The 18,804-nt window shown below is 43.5% G+C and overlaps 1 protein-coding gene across 3 annotated transcripts in view; it reads left to right on the top strand.

Annotated features, from left to right (window-relative positions):
- Positions 1-18,804, top strand: part of syngap1b (synaptic Ras GTPase activating protein 1b) — a 118,567-nt gene that overhangs the window by 38,437 nt on the left and 61,326 nt on the right. For all 3 annotated transcript variants that reach the window (XM_062399349.1, XM_062399347.1, XM_062399348.1), the window contains exon 3: positions 4,804-4,909. In XM_062399349.1, coding sequence (XP_062255333.1) covers positions 4,804-4,909 — 106 coding nt within the window. The remainder of the gene's footprint in view (positions 1-4,803; positions 4,910-18,804) is intronic.

The raw sequence follows: 18,804 nt of genomic DNA, 5'->3' as shown, positions 1-18,804 counted from the left end.
GGTTTTCCGTAACCTTCTCTCGACTGGCGTCCTGTGGATGAAAGTGACCAGGCCCATTTGTCTCCTCTGGATTCCATGGAAACAGCTGGGGATGTGGGCGGAGAGAGAAGCATCACTTTAACCCCGGCAGAGAAATCACCGCTGCCCCTTCAATAAGCGACAGAACCATTCAGAGATATCACCTGAGCTCGATACTCCTCCGCACTCTCCTCCCAGTTCCTCCTTGTTCACGGAGCCCGAGCTGCTGCAGCGGCGCATCACTCAGATATTATGAAACCGGCTTTGCTCATTATGCATGTTTAGAAACGTGATCAAGCTGCAGCGGTGACTTTATTTTGCCGATCGGCGACGAGTTGGTTGAATGTGAGGTTAACTCGGGTTTATGGTTACTCATCGATTAGTTAAACAGGGAACTAGAGGAGACTTCTGTGCTCTGACAAGACTTGGATTGAAATGCAGGCAGGATGCACGAAGAAGGAAATCATTTAGATTGAAGTTAATGGTTTTTATTTGTAGTCTAAGATTAAGATGCATTTATTAATCCCAAACACATGCACAGATATGCAAAGGCACACTCATGCAGGTGGGGAAATTTGATCTCTGCTTTTGACCCATCTGGTGCAGGACACACAGAGCAGTGAGCGACCATGTACAGTGCTCGGGGAGCAGATGTTGGGGGAGTAAGGTGCCTTGCTCAGGGGCACTAGACAGGGTAGGGAGACGCTTGGATTTTTGGACAGATCAATCCAGGTTCGTCTTTTGTTGTCTCTCCGTGGAGTCGAACCAGAGACGAACCATTGACCTTCTCTGCCCATAGTCCAAGTTTCTGCCACTAGACCACCGTCTCTCCGTTGTCACTGGTATGAATAAATATATATGTTTATGTTGCTTATACCATGGGAGCTAAAATTTGTTGTCATATCTCAGTGTTTTTTAATATTGTAAGCACCTTTCTTAATGACAGTATTGTAATCTTTAACCACAGTTTATTATCTCGTTGTAAATCTTTAATTCGCTGGTTTAGCTGATACACAGCTTCCTGCTGGGTTATTTAAAGCACAAACACAAACAGCTGCGGAGCATCAATAGATTTTCTCTGCAGTTTTGAATGTGGAGAGGTAATAAAAAATGATTGTCACATCACAGTGTTTCCATATTGCAGCTCCGACTTGAATCTGTTTTCAGGGAGGGCAGCTGTTCGCTCACTCGTTCCACCATCAACCATCTTGGAGCCCGTGTCTGTCCAGTAACTTCACACATGTGGCTGCAGCCTTTTGTGGCAGTTAAAGGGATAAAAGCAGGAAAATCACTGGAAATATTATCTCAATATCTCCTCTAAGGAGGTTCCCTGCCATGACCATGTGCACATTTGTTAGTTGTGTTGTTATTTAAGTTTTTCAGTAGTATTATTTGAAAGCTACTGAATGGATTTCTATGAAACTTGGTGGAATGGTGAGACACCGGAAAAGAAAGAATTAACCCATAGCTGCAAATCTGGTTAAAGAGGCAGGTCCAGCGTTTTCTTTTTGTCTCTTTCTCTGACAATTGTTTTTCCTCTGATTCACAAGGGAATCCTGGTTCTTGATTAAATGAATCCAGCATTTTATGGAACTGGTATTTATGAGTTTGCACAATTTGCTGCAGATACACATAAAAATCTATTGGTTTAAAATATGGGGTCACAAGGAGACTGCTGGGCCCGTTTGTCCGGAGGTAACTGCTCTATACTGATGTGCAAACTAGCAGGAAGGCATTAAATGACCTGCTTCTCCTGCTGTGACATGTCAGAATGTCTGCTGTGAAAAGGTATTTGTACATGAAAACATGTATTGAATTCTGTTCACTAGTTTTTTTTATCTATTTATGAACTCAAGTGCTGATCCAGTGGCGATTCTGACCTGTTGGTGGCGCTAGATGAAACAGCTGAAGCCTAATTTTATTGAGGTGATGATTTGATGCGATAACTCCTGCTTCAGTAATTGCCCCAGCAAGAGGAGAGCTCGGTAAGTGAACATGGTGTATAGGCTCCGTGCATTCTCACAGTGGACTCATAAAGAATGGATGCTGCTTAATATATTCTTCATCAACGACATTGTTCTGTAATTTCCTCACAACGAGCAGTAGTGAGCCCCAGGACGGAGCTGCAGTTCAATGTGGTTTAGTGCACTTTGGTTGCACCGGCAGCAAAGTGGAGAGTAATCATGTGTACGACATGTTTACCATGCGTGTTCCTGATCAAGTTTGATCAAGAGACTTGTAGAAACATGATGCTGTGATGTGAAGCATCCTCTGCTCGGCTGGTCTAACTCGATTATGGCAGCAGAGACGTGTGTGTCTGTGTGTGTCTGTGTGTGTGTGTGTGTGTGTGTGTGTGCATGTGCCAGATGCTATACGGCTGTAGCGTGGCAGTGGAGAATCTTAGTAGCTTGAAGTGGAGCAGTGTCCGCATGAAATTTTAATGTGCCCCCGCTTTGACACACAAGCACACATACCAAATAGTAGTTTTTGGTACACGCTGAAGGATAAAGGCATCACGCGCACATGCACAAAAACACACACACACACACACACACACATCTGACTGTCTTTCATCTCAACAGAGCTCCTTCAGGGTGAGTGGCACTCGGCCGCCTCGTGCTACGTGTGGCTCAGTGTGACCTGCCAGTGTCCTTCACTGTTGTTGGCTTTACCCCAACCCCCCCCCCCCCCCCTCCGGGCTGCACTGTCCTGCAGCGCTCTCTGCATTCAGTAGCACCAGTGACACCGGCTCACTGTGTTCACACCAGATCTTTTTTGTCCGACACATGAAAAAAAGCACCGCAACACAACAACAAGCAAGCGAGGCTGCGCTGGCTTCTCGTTGAGGTTGTGTCAGGGCGGATGTGTAGAGGACAGACTCCTGCAGCTCTCTCCCAGAGGACCACACCCACCGCACTGTGCTCACAGTCATTCATCCTCCTGCTCTCTTTGGTGCAGAGGGATACAAACTCCAAAACACATTTATTACACACAGTCATTTGTGACTTTGCTAGCTACACCTGTAAAATCCAATGCAATCCGATAAAGTCCTAAATCCTACTTTTACCAATCTGATGATGGGGACGTTTTTTTAAAAGCCCTTTCGAGTTCACAAATCACATGATGTGTCTTGGATATTTTTTATTATGTTGTTATTATACGTCAAAGGCAAATACAGACTCCAAACATGGGCAAAGTAAATATCTTAAAGTTAAAAACCTTCGCAATCACAGTCATACACATAAGATTTAATTAACACCTATTGTAAAGTGACCTGAGCACTGATGTTTGCTGGATTCTTATTGGTTTCCAGTTGCCCTGCATTGGATAATCGTAATAAATTAGTTAATTATAACATAGATCTGTCTGCATAGAACCAATTAACATGCCTGCAGAGAGAAACACATCCTGTACAATAGAAACATGTCAGAATTCAACCATTAAGGAGAAAGCTCACAACACATCAAGGTCACTACACATTATAAAGAAGAGGCGTCCACACCTCAGGTCAAACATGTGTGAGACATAACTTTGCTCAGGTGTTAATATTTAAGATGTGAAAAGATGTTTTTGACAAGAATTCTCTGTTGAAAGGAAGAGTGTAGCAGAGCTGTAGTGATGGATGGCAAAAGGATTCTATAGTTATCACTTAAGAAGACAAATCCACCTTTTAGCTCCGTTTTCTTGTCTCCACCATCTCCTCAGAAAAACATCTGGATCTCTGGATTGAGTCTTTTTGTTCACTGTCACGTCTGTTAGAGAAGCTGAGCTCAGACCTGACAGGCAATCATGTCCAAACCCGACCTGAGCCAGATGTGTTCCCCGTTCACAGGCACATGCAGAAAAGTAGAAACTCCAGCTAATGTCACCAAACCCAAACCAAACGGTTTCATGGCTGCACGCAGTCGTTTTTATCTGAATCCAGGTTTGATGAGGGTGAAGCTATCAGGGCCACAAAACCAAAAAATGACCCAGAAAAGCCAAACAGTCACCAGAGAGCAGAGCGGAGCTGCAGCTGGGTGATAATCCTCCGCCTGCTTATCACATTCGATCCTTTGTTTTACAAACTAATCCTCGTGGAGCTGTCGAGTTTTTTAAGGATTCAGTGGAAACTGTTCACACGATGACGTCGTATTCGTCACAGATATTTTAAAATAGAAACTCTGCTGTGTATTTCTGGGAGGAATTGAAGTGTGATGCAAACAAATACTAGCTAACGATTGATAGGTGTGTACTTCACAGTCTACTCTGTGTTCTCTGGGCCGGGGTGTCTGATTGGAGCAGCACATTCTCCCCTCTGTTTTCCCTCATGCCTCGTTTTTATGAATTCGGGGACTGTGGGTCCAAATGTGAAAGACGTTTTTATTTTTTCCTATATATAGATTTGTTTCTTTTCTTTCAGGTCTTCCACATCAAAAAAATTCAACACCTGCTGTGGAGGATAAAGTTTTTGAATTCTTGCTTCGCCTGTTCCCAGAAAAAACATGTTGGCTGATGTGTTGCTGTCGTAGCTGCTTGCTCCTTTATAACATGTTATTCTTGATTTGTTTCTGCTGGTGTTTTAATGAACTGTTTAATAATAATAACCAAAGATTAATTCAACCCCAACTGTTCTCCTCAACCGGTTCAATAGCTTTATTCATTAAGCTCAACGTGAACAAAGTGCTTCCTCTAATCCAACAGAGAGAAGGAAAAAGAGTTCACATCTGCATTTGTGTGTTTGTGTGCAGGATGCAGTCAGTGTGTGTTTTTGTGTACTGACCTTGTGCTCATGTTTTTTTGCAGGTTCACCCTTTGCTGATGCGCGAGAGGCGCTCAGAGTCTCACAGGAACAAGCTGCTGCGGCGGACAGTCAGCGTTCCTGTTGAGGGACGGCCCCATCCCGAGATGGGTGAGCAGAAACACTTTTTGTATACGGCTTTAACAACACTTGCATCAATGTCCATCCCTCCATCCCTCCATCCCTCCATCCCTCCATTATCTTTACTGTTCGTCCTCTTGAGGGTTACGGAGGAGGATGGAACCCAATAGCTGATATTGGATGAGAGGCGGGGAACGTCCTGGACAGGTCGCCAGTATATCACATCATTCACACCTACAGTTACTTTGGTGTCTCCAGTTACTCTGCATATGTTTGGACTGTGGAACTCAGGAGAACAGACACGGGGACGAACATGCGAACTCCAAACAGAAAGACTCCGGTTGAATCCGGATTGGAACCAGGAGCCCTCTTTCGATCAGAATCCAATCTACTCTTATTTGCAACTTCATCTCTCTTTTCTGGAAATTAGAGTGGAATCAAATCCAATTGCGTAAAAGAGACATATTCTGCTCATATTCAGGTTCATTATCTTGAAACACATCACTTTCCTCAAACTGTCCAATGCTGATGCTCCTCTTTTCAGCCTCTGTCTCAAACACTGGGGTGCAGCTCCTGTCTCTTTAAGGTATCCCTTCCTTTAATGCTGGTTCACTCTTGCTTTTCCTGTTTTTTTTAAGAGGCCGTGCCGGACTAGTTGCTATCGGCTGAGTTTTGGGGGGCATCATCATAGCCAGGAAGTATGGGCCAAACTACTGACAAGGTGTTTTAGGAGCTTCAGGAGCTTCAGGGGCTTCAGGAGCAGATCTTCTGGTGCAGGAGAGGAGCTCTGTACCGCAGATGCTGGGCTTTCTAACTTTGCAGACCTGTATGACCCACTAGAGGAAACAAAACTTGAAAAAAAACATTATATATATCTCCTTTAAAGGACACAGTCCCATTCTTTTCAAATCACCACATGTCCAGTAGGCAGGTAATGGTCTCTCCTCCACTGGCCCTGGAGAGATCCGCTCCGTTCTGACCCAGATCCGGGGAAATGTTTTCCAAAAGTTCAGACGCAGCTAATATGAGGCTTCAGCAGTCTGAGTGGGTAATCTGCCAAAGTTTTAAGATAAACTTTCCTCTTTATGTTCATCCAGGCACTGTTTCCTTTTCTAAACTGCAGTCGAGGGACAGTAACAAAATGAGCGAATTGTGCTAAATAAACTTGTCACTTCAGATGATAATGACAAACCCAGGCTGCTGGAGTCGTGTGTTCACTTCTACTGGAGTTTCAAATGATGAAAAGGGACCTGAGGATGATTCCAACAAACAAAATCTCCCTAAAGTTCAACGTCTCTTCTTGTCCATGTTCATTTTCAGAGACATAATCATTTCTTCAGGTTGGCATGCTCATGAAGCCGCACGGCAGTGACAGTGATGTAAGACTCTTTGCATCCTTTGAGCCATTACTCTCTTTGTTACGGGCATCTGAGCCGAGATAAGAGATCCACGTCTGATCCGAGCTCCAGGCAGCAGTTTTCTCTGCACCGGATTTTTGTCAAGTTGAGCGATTCATCTGTTTTCTTGCTTTGAAATGAATTTCACGCAGCGGTACCTTAATAATCTTTTTAAAGTTGTCTCTTAATTTCTCCCTCAGTTGATTTAGAGGTCTCGTCTTCCTCCCTGCCTCCTCAGCCTCTGTGAAACTGACCCTGTGTTTCGCTGCCTCCCTCTGTTTGTTTTGTCTGTCTCCGTCCCTCTGGGCCCTCTACAAATGTCCCGCTCAGTCTCCCCCTCTTCCTCCTTCCTCCACCTCCCCGTCTCACTCAGCTATTTTAAGGGCTTCCCTTGCGACGTCCTCCGGCTCTGAGTCGGCGCCGCTGCCACCTCTGTGCTTCCCCGAACCGTTGTGCTGATTCAACTGGATTTCCCCAAGTTTCCTTATGAGTGGCTCTCTGACCTCGCGGCAGTCGAGCCCTGACACATCAGTTGGCGTGGAGCGTTTTTGATGTACAGTGTGCTGACAGGGCGGTGTCAGTTCATATTGCCCATGCGTAAGCGCACTTTAAAACGTGTTCACATATGCTCCGCCGCAGGCCCTGGTGCTCCGACACCATTATGGACCATCTGCGGTGCCCACGCCCGAAGAGCCAAAAGAGATTAACGAGCCCGGGGGCAATTAGTAATTATTAGATCAACAAAAAAAGCGAATGGAGGTTGTCGTGAGGCCACAGTTAGAGACTCTGTCTGCAGGGAGCCTTGTGACCTATTTTAGAAAAACCCCTGACACATAACACGGAGCTGGTGGAGATTCAATGACGATACTAATGCACTGGGAGTGATTCAGTGTGCGCCCAAGATTGTTGAGTCATAATAAAATAGATTGTGTAATGTGTTTGTTTTGGGTGAAAATGAGAAACTTTTGGACTTTGTAATTAATATTTTAATAAATCAAATGGACCGGTTCTTGATGCCCTTAATGTTTAAAAACCTGCCTCATTTTGGAAAAAGACGTAATTTACTTTATTTCCAACGATTAGATGTAGACTGAGCGCTCCTCGCTCCCTTTGCACTCAAAGGATAAATAACCAAGCAGCATTTTTTAAAGTTGAAGGACTTAAAGGACCAGTGTGTAGGATTTAGTGACACCTACCTGTGAGGTTACAGATTGCAACCAGTTGAACAACTCTCCTCTTTCAGGGAAACTCTCGAGAGCCGTGTTTGGTTTCATATGTTCTGAGCTATTGTAGAAACGTGGTAGCGCAACATGAAAACATTTCTGTGAACTCAAAACTCAAAATGAACAAAAACCCACTTCTGTGCTCTAGATGATTGAAAACCGATTAAACCATAAGAGTTTATCCCATCCCTGCCAATAGATGTTGTGTAATCACCCAGCTCCTTTAAACCCTTAAACTGCAGCTGCTGCCAAACACCCCATCCTTTCACTTGTGATTTGTGAAAACACTAATAAGTCACCCTTGATTCATTATTCACCACCCGGGTTGAAGCCTCCAGTCGTTCACTTGATATTAATGAGTGGAGACGTTTGACAGCAGTCGCAGCTGGAGGCCCGATGTGGTGACACTCAGATGAAAAGATACCGGGCTCAGCTGTTGATCGGTGGTTGGCGGAGCCCACGAAGCCGTGAGAGGATTTTTGGCGCCTTCACAACTCGAAGCAGACGACACGGAAGCATTTTCACTCTTTCCTTCGCAACTGTTTATCTTTTTAAATGTTCCGCAAAATATTTTAAAGTCGAGGAGGCAATTAACCTATAATGAAGACATTAATTTTGCCGGATAATTGCGGTGCAGCGTAAGCATTCTATGCAAATACGGGGCTTAATTAACATTTAATGATTGCGTCAGGGGAAAATTACTTCTCTTAACTAGACAAAACATTTTTTTGACTTTGTTTGTTTTATGTTTGGTTCCAAACTACGGATGAATAATTCTACTACTGTACCAAAGGAGAACTTTATAGTTTTTTGTATGTATTTGTACTTTTGACGCCGGCAACAACATCTGATTCTTCACCTACCTTTAAAGAACGAGGTGATGCAGCGTCAGGGTTCTGTGGACTGGGTCCTGCAGCAGCTCTTTATTTGCCGCCGCTCAATTTCTGCAGCTCACTTCCACAGATTTCAGAAAGAAAAGCTGCAACCAGCATCAGCACAGCCCGAACAAACAGCCCGTTCCAAACAGGCAGCTTCAGATGAGACACTGCAGTAGTTCCGCTACTTTGTTTTATTAAACTCTGTGCTTTGTGTAGATATCCCCAAATGTTGTTTGCAGAAAATACATCCTGCAGAATATTTTACAGTGCAGCTATAGGCAATATAAAAGACAGTAATGTTCACTTATTCCTTAATTGGTGAAATGTCCAACCGGCAGTTTAGAGCTAATTTCCACAGCCATTCCAGATGTGAAGCCGTCTTTGCCTCGTTGTATCAAGCTGTAGGTTGACACGCAGCAGGCGAACCGAAAGAAAACATTCACGTTCTCCCTCCTCTCTCTCATTAACCTCCACGAGATGCGATGCAATAATCCCCCCATTAATGAATTTGGCCTTTTATGTTTTGTGTTCAAATTGTAAATTGACTTCATCTACGTCTGCTCTGTTATTGAGAGAAATCGTATCATCTGAATGACTTCGCCGCAGGGACACGAAACACTACACAAAGCTGATTGGTTGTTAACTTCGGCTGAATAGTTCTTTAGCAACAGAGGTTTAAACACGCAGGCGACTTCTCCTCCGTTTGTCCTTGTGCTTCTCACTGATTCTTTTAGCCGCCTCAGCTCGGCAGACAATTGTGATAAAGCGGCTTCAGCTGAGCAATTGTTCCAGTGCCCTTTGCAAAGTGCGACCTTCATGCATAATCTTTTTTTTTTTTTTTTTTTTGCTCGTACAGTTTTTTCAGGTCTCATATAAATAATACAGCATCATTATCAGCATGAATCCCACGATTTTAAAACTTACTGCTCCTCCCTACACCCCCGTCACCCCCGTCCTGCACTTAGTATTCCTCTCTCACCGCGTGACCTTTACCCCGCTCGCTACCTGCCACCGGCCCACTGCACTCAGAAACCTGTTCCCTCCCCGGAAAGAAGGGGATGAAACAATGGCTCGGTAAATTAAAGCCAGAGGAGACAAATCAGCTCAGAGAAGGAGATGAAAGACTTAACAGGGTTTGTTAGAGACTAGACAAGGGTCGTGACTCATTCCGATCTGGTGTGGATTTGGACTTGAGCCTCTCGTCTACTCACAGATCAAAGTTATAAGTCACTAAAACAGAGATTTTAACATAACGTGTGCTTGTAACACAGAGTGATTGAGGAAACTTTATGGAATTTGTTTTTAAAGGTAGTGAAAAATATGGTTTGAAATGTCATGATGGACAGCGAAGACTGGCTCACAATTGGACGAGCCCATGCTTTGGCGGGAAATGGTCTAAATCTTTGGTTTTGCACCGAGTGTAAAAAGAAAAATCATGAAAAACGAGAGATATCCTGCAGTAAAAAGTTATTTTCAGTCAAATAAAGCTTTGTTCTCTTTTGAAAATTGACTCTTGTCTCGGAGCTGCAGCTTCTATTCTGAGATAAAGCCTCACAAACTGTTTACTCTGCCTGATACCCTCTTCTTCTTCATCCCTCCTGTAGTTGTTTTGGTCTCATTCATCTGTCGCCCCCCCCACCATCTCCTCTCATCTCTTCCCCCTGTTCTCCTGTCATCTCTCCTGCTCAGTGAAAGTGATAGAATCAGCATATTCCGACAATTACATTTCTAAATTTGTTGTGATGTGATGATTAAATGGAAAAAAACAAAAACATCTAATTTATCATGTTATTTTTTTACGTGTAAACATCCTAACCACGGTTGGATTATACAGAAGCAAACCATTAATGCACTATTCCATCCCACAGGGTCTAAATATTCCTCAGTGCTCATTATTCCACGTGGGTTGACAACAGCTACACCCCTGGATATCAGGCTACAGGCCAATAGTTAATGCAACAACAGATGAACATCAATCAGCATTAATTTGCTGTTTGTTACACCTACCCACCGTCGAATCAGAGGATTGTGTGCTCGGGATAACATCCATCACCCACAACATCATCTCCCTGTTATGCATTCACACCGACAGCTTGGTTTGCATGGGAATCGCTCTAATTTATGATGATTTGCATTGTGTGACTTCACCTAAAGAGTCGTCTTCTCCAACCTGAGCTTCTGAGCCTTCATCCTGTTTTAAATCAACATTTGGAGCCGTAGCCTCAGGTGCTCCGGCCTTAATAATGCCAGTGGTGACCAGTTAAACCAGACATGCACTTGCAGCAGATTATGGGACTGAAGTAAAGTGACTCTGGATTTTTATTAAAGATGAATAGACTGAAAATAGTTGGCGCCTAATAATGTGCAGGTTTTAGTTTCTTAAGGCCACTGGAGTCCACTGAACTTTTGTGCGGATTGTGCTTTGTTCCGTCCGTCTCCAGTTTTCTGTTTGTGAAAAGGGTGATGAAAACAGCAGCAGCAGATTAATTTGATGATGTGAGAGAATAATTCGGGACACCATGTATTTCTTTAGAGCGTCACGATGACAGCTCTGCAGGTTGTGCAGGTCTTTTCTATTCTCCCTGACTTGCATATTAAGTTCTAAAACATGTTCCATCATGTCTATGTTATTTGTTCTAAGCTCTGGTGGAAATTATGCTTTTTCTACCACCTCATCTGTGTCACCTTTCTTTCTCTTCTGATGAACACTTCTTCATTGGAATCTAAATGGGAAATGAAACCACAAACACTTTTTTACTTATTTGTCTGTTTTCATTTGAATTCATTAGCGATCCTTGTGTATATCAAGACTTCTTAAATTCTTTAACTCATGGACATTGACGTGCAGTCAATTTTACCCTCATCCAGCAAACTGCTCTTCCATCAACACCAGTAAGACGCGTCACCCTGAAGGGATCCAGCTGCTGTGGTTTAGTTGGATGAAAATTATACTTTGATTTCAAACCTCAAAACATGATTGATTTTTTAAATGGTTCTGAAAAACATTACAAGGGAAAAAATTGGATTTGATTTAAGGCTGGATTCAAACTCGAAATTGTGCAGTTAAATAAAGACCAGTGAAGAGTTCATTTAGAGATTATAATTACAAAAGAAGCGTCTAAATGAACTTGCAGGGTGATGAAACCTTGTCCCTGGTAAAAGTGAACCCTGCTCCCCCTCCTCTTCCTCCTCTTCCTCCTCTTCCTCCTCTTCCTCCTCCTGCAAAGCCTGGGCTTGTGGTTTTTAAAGAGAGATTTGCTGAATCATCTATCTGTCTTTGCCAGAGCTGTGACTGAATACAGAGTGTACGCCTCCATTGTGTTTCGGCTTTTGATGGACATGGACTCAGAGGCCTCCAGGAAGTGAGTGCAGCACTTCATGATGCTGCACGTCTGCTGGGCTGGAGCAACACTCAGTCACAGACTTTGTACAGGTGCATCTCGAGTTCCCATCACTCAGACCACTTTCGGTGCAGCCGCATTCTGTCCTGTGCCACGTATGAAGCCCCGCCCACTCAGCTGACGTCCTCTGCAAGTTTCTCAATGAACCCAAAGTATTGATAAGCTTCTTTTTGCGTGGTGTTAGTTGAGTTGTCTGATTTTTCTAATGGGTAATGTCTTATTAGAGCTGCACACGATGCGTTGATTCACTCGGCCCCTCCTGAATCCACTTTTTCTCTCTATCTCTGCCTCGCACCGACACACAAACACATCTTTATAATCAGGCTGGTTAAAAACAACATCATTTGGTCTCTGGGAACAGAAATGACTAGCGTGATTATTTGCATATTGAGTGGGAAGGGAGCTGCGATCCGATATTTTCTGGTTTGCATAAACGCTTGAAACATTGACACACCTTCATGTTATTGTTAGAGAAAGACACTTATGAGCATGAGTTCTTTAAATATTGTTATATTAAAAAGGTTTTTTTTGTGACAGTTGAGGATGTCGCACCTTGTACAGACTCTAAATTCCTAAAAGACAAGTTGTAATCAGTGAATGTGAGCTATAGAAATTAAATTAGATTTATTGATTGAATGTGGTCACAGGAGAAACTTTCAGGATGTATTTTAAAAACCAGATGTGAAGAGATCAGCTTGGAGACGCCCCGATGTGACCCAGGGTCTGAAGAGGCCCTAAATAAACACTGCACTGCGTTAACTCTCACCAATAGTGACTTGGACATGAATTTCCTCCTGTAGAAGAGCTTTGGTCTGTTCAAGTGGAAGCGAAGCAATGGATAAACTCTTTTTCCAGGTTTGCTGAGGATAAAAAACACCACTTCACTAGATATATTTCTTAGCTGTTGAAAGCATGACTGAACAACTTTATTCAACACGGTAACAAAGGCTAAAGCTCAGAGTCGAACACAGTTCAGCGAGAACTGGAGGAAGCGGAGCTGCACATTCAAACATCCCCGAGTGGAGACGATGTTCAGGTGGAGGAGAGATCCCGTCCTCCTCCGGTGTTTGGGTGGGTGGCTGCAGTCAGTCGGATGGATCGATATCAAGTTGGACGACGCGATAAGAAAATAATTCAGACCGACTTCCTCGCCACCTGGCTGACGATCACATCTCCTTCACTTCCCCTCCTGCAGATAATGCGGCTCGCTGAGCGACGTTATGCAAAGCGATATGTAAATGGGCTGATTGTATAACAGGAAAATGTCTTTCTGAATGATGGACCCCGTGGGTTGGTGTGATATAATGGACGGCTATGTTATGATACATTAACCACATGCACAAAGTGGGAAAACAGAGAGGGAGAGAGAGCAAGTGGGAGCGAGCCTGGCGTGGTTTGAGTGACAGCCGGCCACCGCCTCGGCGTACACCAGGGTCCACGGCTCTCCAGGTGTGGCAGTCGGCTCTCGAACACACGGGCAGGCAGAGCGTCCTGTCGGCTGCGTGGTCCGTGGAGACGGCTTCTCGCTGCCACATGACGATGAGAGGAGTTTAAGCTTCAGTGAAAGGTTCACTCACCGAGAGCTACTTCCTTCTGAAGTGATTGAATCGGATGCTTTGCAGTCCCGTCAGCTTGTTTGTTGTGCTCAGGATGGATGCACCATTAGTGTCAGGCATCCGTGCATCTATTGGAGTATTATATGCATCACATGTCATATGCATTCATTAGTTTTCTATAAATGCTCCAGGAAAGTGTCCCGGGTGGTTTTCTGAGCCGAGAGATTCTGACAGCACGACGTTAACTCATCTGTCTTCACAGCAGCTCGTTGGTCTGAACACTGGATGATCAATGAAGTGCTGATCATCTCCACAGGCGTTTCCCAACCAGGAGAACTCGTATCCCAGGGGACACCTCTTCAGATGCCAGGGGGAGCGTGGAAATCTCAGTGTAGGCCCATCTAATTTGAAAAAAATAAGGATTTATAGCGCGGTTAAAAGAAGAAATCATAATATATCAGTGTGTGTTTGGGGGAAATCGACATAAATAAGATTACAAATGGGTGTGAAACATCATCTCTGGGGTTCTATAAACTCACGATTTTCTTCCAAAGTCAGAAAAGTTGAAGTCACATTGGAGATTTTTCTGTAATGCTTGTTTTGTATTGTTTGATGCAGGCAGGTGGGAAAAGATTGAATCTGGATCTAACAATGCTTGAATCACAGGTGTGGGACTGTGTGCTTATGGTTTTAGCTCTGTCAGTTTAAATCTAAGTGAAACACACCCACACAGTCCAGATGAGGCAGATAAGACTGGTACCTCATGTTCTTTCACCACTTTGCTGAGTGCAGTTTTGCCGAAAGGGTCTAAAAAATTACGACAAGATCCAAAAATCCAAGTTGTAATTAACCAGAATTATCCTCACAATCATCCTTAATTTCATTTCCACCACTCGTTCCTATGTGACTTTCCAGTGGGCCTCAGATACACCTCCCTGTCTCCCTGACACGTTCAGTCACATTGACATCAACGTGCATCAAACCCGACAGACGGTCACGCCGGCACTTACACCACATCAAACCACATCCACTCATCACAGTTATCCCCCGAGGTGGGTTATTTTCTGGAAAGACTTGGCACATCGACATATGTTCTTCTGGGAAGTAAACTGCTTCGTGCAGATATTTAATACATTCTGAATCCTCCAGGACTCGAACCAGTCGGCTTCCAACACTCGCCAGCATCACCTCCAGTCATTTTCTCACTCTGTAGTTTCCTAGTTTTGTATGATTTCTGCTTTTTGCAAACACATGCTCGCTTGGCAGATGCCCTGCCCACCCAGTCTTTAACCAACCCGGAGTTTCACAGCTCTTCATGTGGATTTAAACGGGCAGAGTGAGTGTCATCTTAATCTGAGTGAGTGATCCAAAGGGCTCTGCGTTAAAAGAACGTGACGGGACAGACACATAATGTTGTAGACCCTCTTGAATGACACTGCCCCTCACCCCAGCTGCATACTTTCCACATTAGCATCAGGGTATTAATAGAATGAAGCAAAATGCAAACATTTATAATATTTCAGGTGGAGCCTTGGGTATGGTACATCTGATAAAGTAATTTCCTGCCCTCATTAAGTGTTTCAGTGATGGGGTTTTGACCCTCTGGATATTGTCTTATATTAAAGTCACCAGCCCTCTGCCAACCACTTCCATGTTCAGACAGCCTTCTATCCAGGTCCTCTGAAGGGTAAGTGGGATTTTATTAGTCGAGCTTTGAATCTAAAGGTTTCTTAAGGGTCGGGAGCTCAGGGGTGAAGTGATGCTTGATTATTTGAATGCTGCTCAATTAAAACCCCCGAGTGGAGAGACGCCATCTGATCAGAGATCCAGAGGAGGATGTAAAGACAAACCAATATCCTCCCCTTTAGATATATCATTCAGTAAGTAAGATAACGATAGAAGACACATCTCCAGTTCCTCCCACTATCAAGAAATGAAAATATTTCTCATACGAACGCTGCTTCAATGTCGTTTGGAGTCCGAGTCAGTCTCAGCCAATCAGGACGTTTCACCTCATTTTGATATCATCAAAAAACACATGAAAACACAACTTACTGGAACAATAAACACAAACATTAGCGCGATAAGAACAACCTAAGATAACACAAACTATCTCACCAGCCCGCCACCAAGTTGTGATCAAGTGTTGGCTTCACTTTTGGGCAGCTATCACCTCCTCCATCTTTATATTCAGTGAATGATGCTACCCAAGTGTCATGGCAAGTCATTTGTATTCATCCTCCAACATTAATATTTGTCCAGAATTTCCTGACCTATCCATCCACAAGTTGTTGAGTTACTGGGACTCTGGATCTCCAGATCTCCAGTAAGCCCGACTCTATCGACGACACAACACAACCAAACAAACACACAAACAAACAACCTTACACATAAAAACCCAAAGCTGCGCTGTAACCTTTAGCTTCCTGCCACCTCCCAGCGAACCATCAGCCACAGGCGTGCATCATGAACAGCTTCCTATTACAGAACAAGGAAACCAAGGTGCAACAGCCCTGACGGAGATGCAGGCGAGATGGAAACGTACGCCTCGACAAAAGAGTATAAATAGACTTTGGGTATATAGCGGTGGAGAAACGGAGAGGACAAGGTTATCGGCGTGACGGCCGCATTGACTGTGCTGCTCAAAGGAGAAAGCTCATGAATGGAGACATCAGTGACTGAGAGATATTGTGAAGAAGGATATTAATTTGCACCCTTTGCACAGGATGAGTGGATTTCTCCTTTTTTATCATTTGTCACTGTAATGGTGCATTAATGTGGAAGTCCACTGGGCCGCCGTTTAAAGTCTAAATCTTCAAAGTGCAGCTCACACTTCAGTTCAGAAGAATAATCATCTGGATTTCATAATAAAGTGTCTCTGAAACTAAGCTTCATGATCTGACAAAAGACACAATGCATTGAAAACTTTATTTTCTTTGTTTATTCATTTCAACAGAATTTTTTGGCATTACAAGAAATACAGTCACACATACAATAACATCTATAAACACCCCCACCTCCACCGTATGATAATTATAAAACAGCAATGATAGGAGGCTTAATACTTTTTCAAAAGAAAAGAAGATGTCGGTATGTTTTCAGTCTTTAGTCTTTTTTATTTAATGGTCTCTTTTTGTTCTTTGATTATTTCCATTATTTAAAGGTCACAAACGATGAGACATTAATCCCCAACCTTGCCCTATGCAGATGTTGAATATGGAATTGATAATTATGACAAAAAAAAGCGAGAGAGATATCAAATCAGCACAGATATTATATTTTTGTCCCTACAGGTAAATCAACTTCTCAAATGAATTGTTCTTTATCAAACCAGATGTTTGCAGTCTGCAGAAATAGAACTGAACGGCCTTTAATTATTTCAAAATGTTTTTCCATTATTCTTCCATCATAATGCAGCCCGACACATTTTGCTAAATAAAATCCAACAAAAACACACGAGAGAGAAGTATTTCCACCTCAGTTTTATTTATTTTAATTGTTGCTTTTAAGTCCTCACGTGTTTGTCTCCACAACGTTTCGATCAACCACCTTCTCAAGCCTCTTCAGATAATAGCTGCTCTTCCCCAATTTTTTTTTAGAAAACACTAAATCCTGCTGCACCTTCAAACTGATGGCCCTCAGCTTTTCTGGGGCTGAACTGTCTCTGTGAAGAATTCCCCCCTGATCCCTGAGATCAGGACGGAGGCGGCTGCGAGGTCACACCTGGCTCCTGCAGCCTCGTGGGCAGTTGTCTGACACCGTGTAATTCTCAGTCTGCCAGAGAAACGAGAGGAGAGCAGCAGCTTCAGTTTGGAAGTTAGAGGAGGGTGTGGGCAGAGCTGAAAACAGATCAGACAATTTCACTGCAGGGTAGTTCACAGGAGTCGGGGGCTACAAGAAAGTGGTCTGCCCTTTTCTTATTTTTATCAAAATGTTGGGGGGGGGGGGGGGGGACAAACCTGCATCCTCCAAACAGAGAGGGGTTTTCAAGATTACAGTAAATTAAACTATGATGGCATTTCATCTCAAACTCGCCTCCAGATGTGAGAAGAAGAAAAACGTTGATTGAAATCCAGATTTAGTGTAATTCAAAAGATTTTAAAAACAAAGACGTTAACTGTCATTTGTTCCTTGATTAGTATAAAAATAGCGTTGAGCTTCGCCACAGACGCTTCATCTGAGGAAAAGCAGAAGATGAACCAGTCGTTTAGCGAGTTGAGATCTTTGTGGTCGACCAAAGAACAAATTAAAAACTGTGGAAGCTGCAGCCGGATCTCAATCACACATTTCTCAAGATCTCCCCTTGCACCTACTGATGTGTGATATTAGTCTGCGTCTGCCCTTCATTCTCTTCTCTGCTTATATGTGTGTGTCTTTGTGTGTGTGTGTGTGTCTTTGTGTGTGTCTGTGTGGAACCATTGGGCTTTTCAGTTTGTACTCAACAGCCTTTTAATTGAATATCTGCACACAGCAGTGTAACGCAGCCTGGGAACACAGAGGGAGAGAGAGAGAGAGAGAGAGAGAGGATTTACAGAGAGGGAGGGAGGATGTAGAAAGAGCGAGGGAGGAGCCCTCAGAAGAAAGAAAATTAAAAATTAAAAGAAAGAGAGACGGAGAGAGAGACGGAGAGAGAGGGGGGAGGATGGTGTTGTCAGGCCAACACACGCTCTGTGTCTCACTGTCACTTCAAGGCTCAGTGCTGTTCAATGCTGATGCACAGTCTTCTTTACCCAGGAGTGAGATGTGTGTGTAGGATTGTGTGTGTGTCTGTGTGTGTGTGTGTGTGTGTGTGTATGTATGTGCGTGTGTGTCACTCCTCAATGCACAAATGCAAGTTGAGTTCTCATTTCTGCAAACACCTTTTATCTAGTTTTCCATATGCGTTATGCATTCCACGTCAGTTTGTGTTTACCTGGTTGTACCTGGCAGCGCTGTGTGGTTAGGGAAACTCTTTTAAATAGGCTCAGCTGTTATATTAAATTCACAGTACAGACAGTCTGTGCTGCGCAGAGTTCCCACCCCTTCCTATCTGTTCCTATATGTGTGTAGGTGGATGTGACAAAGCCAGCAATATGTTCACATTGTAATGCAGGATAAACGTGCGTCAGTGCTCAGAGGGTGTGCGTGTGTGTTTGTGTGAGAATGTGTGTGTGTGTGTGTGTGTCTTCATGAAGTCTCAAGTAAAGGATGTCTTGTTGGTGCTTCACACTTTTACCACAGAGATTCTTGGCGAGTTTCTCGTGCAGAGAATAAACTTAATGACGTATTTAAGAGAGAACTGTGGCACTCGGAGCTCAAACCGACGGCGAGGCCTAAACAAATTTAAATTCACTAGATCTGGTAATTATTTGGATATGCTGCAGATTTCATACATTCATGAATATCAGTTATTTATTTTTTCATCAAGATCGCTAAGTTATTCTCTGAGAAATCAACTGAAATTTCAAAAATCTGATGGAAAGTGCTCAAA

The sequence above is a fragment of the Platichthys flesus genome, chromosome 11 (assembly GCF_949316205.1).
Source record: "Platichthys flesus chromosome 11, fPlaFle2.1, whole genome shotgun sequence".
Taxonomy (NCBI): Eukaryota; Metazoa; Chordata; class Actinopteri; order Pleuronectiformes; family Pleuronectidae; genus Platichthys; species Platichthys flesus.
The sequence above is the reverse complement of the archived record's forward strand: the minus strand, read 5'-3'. Positions and strand labels throughout refer to the sequence as shown.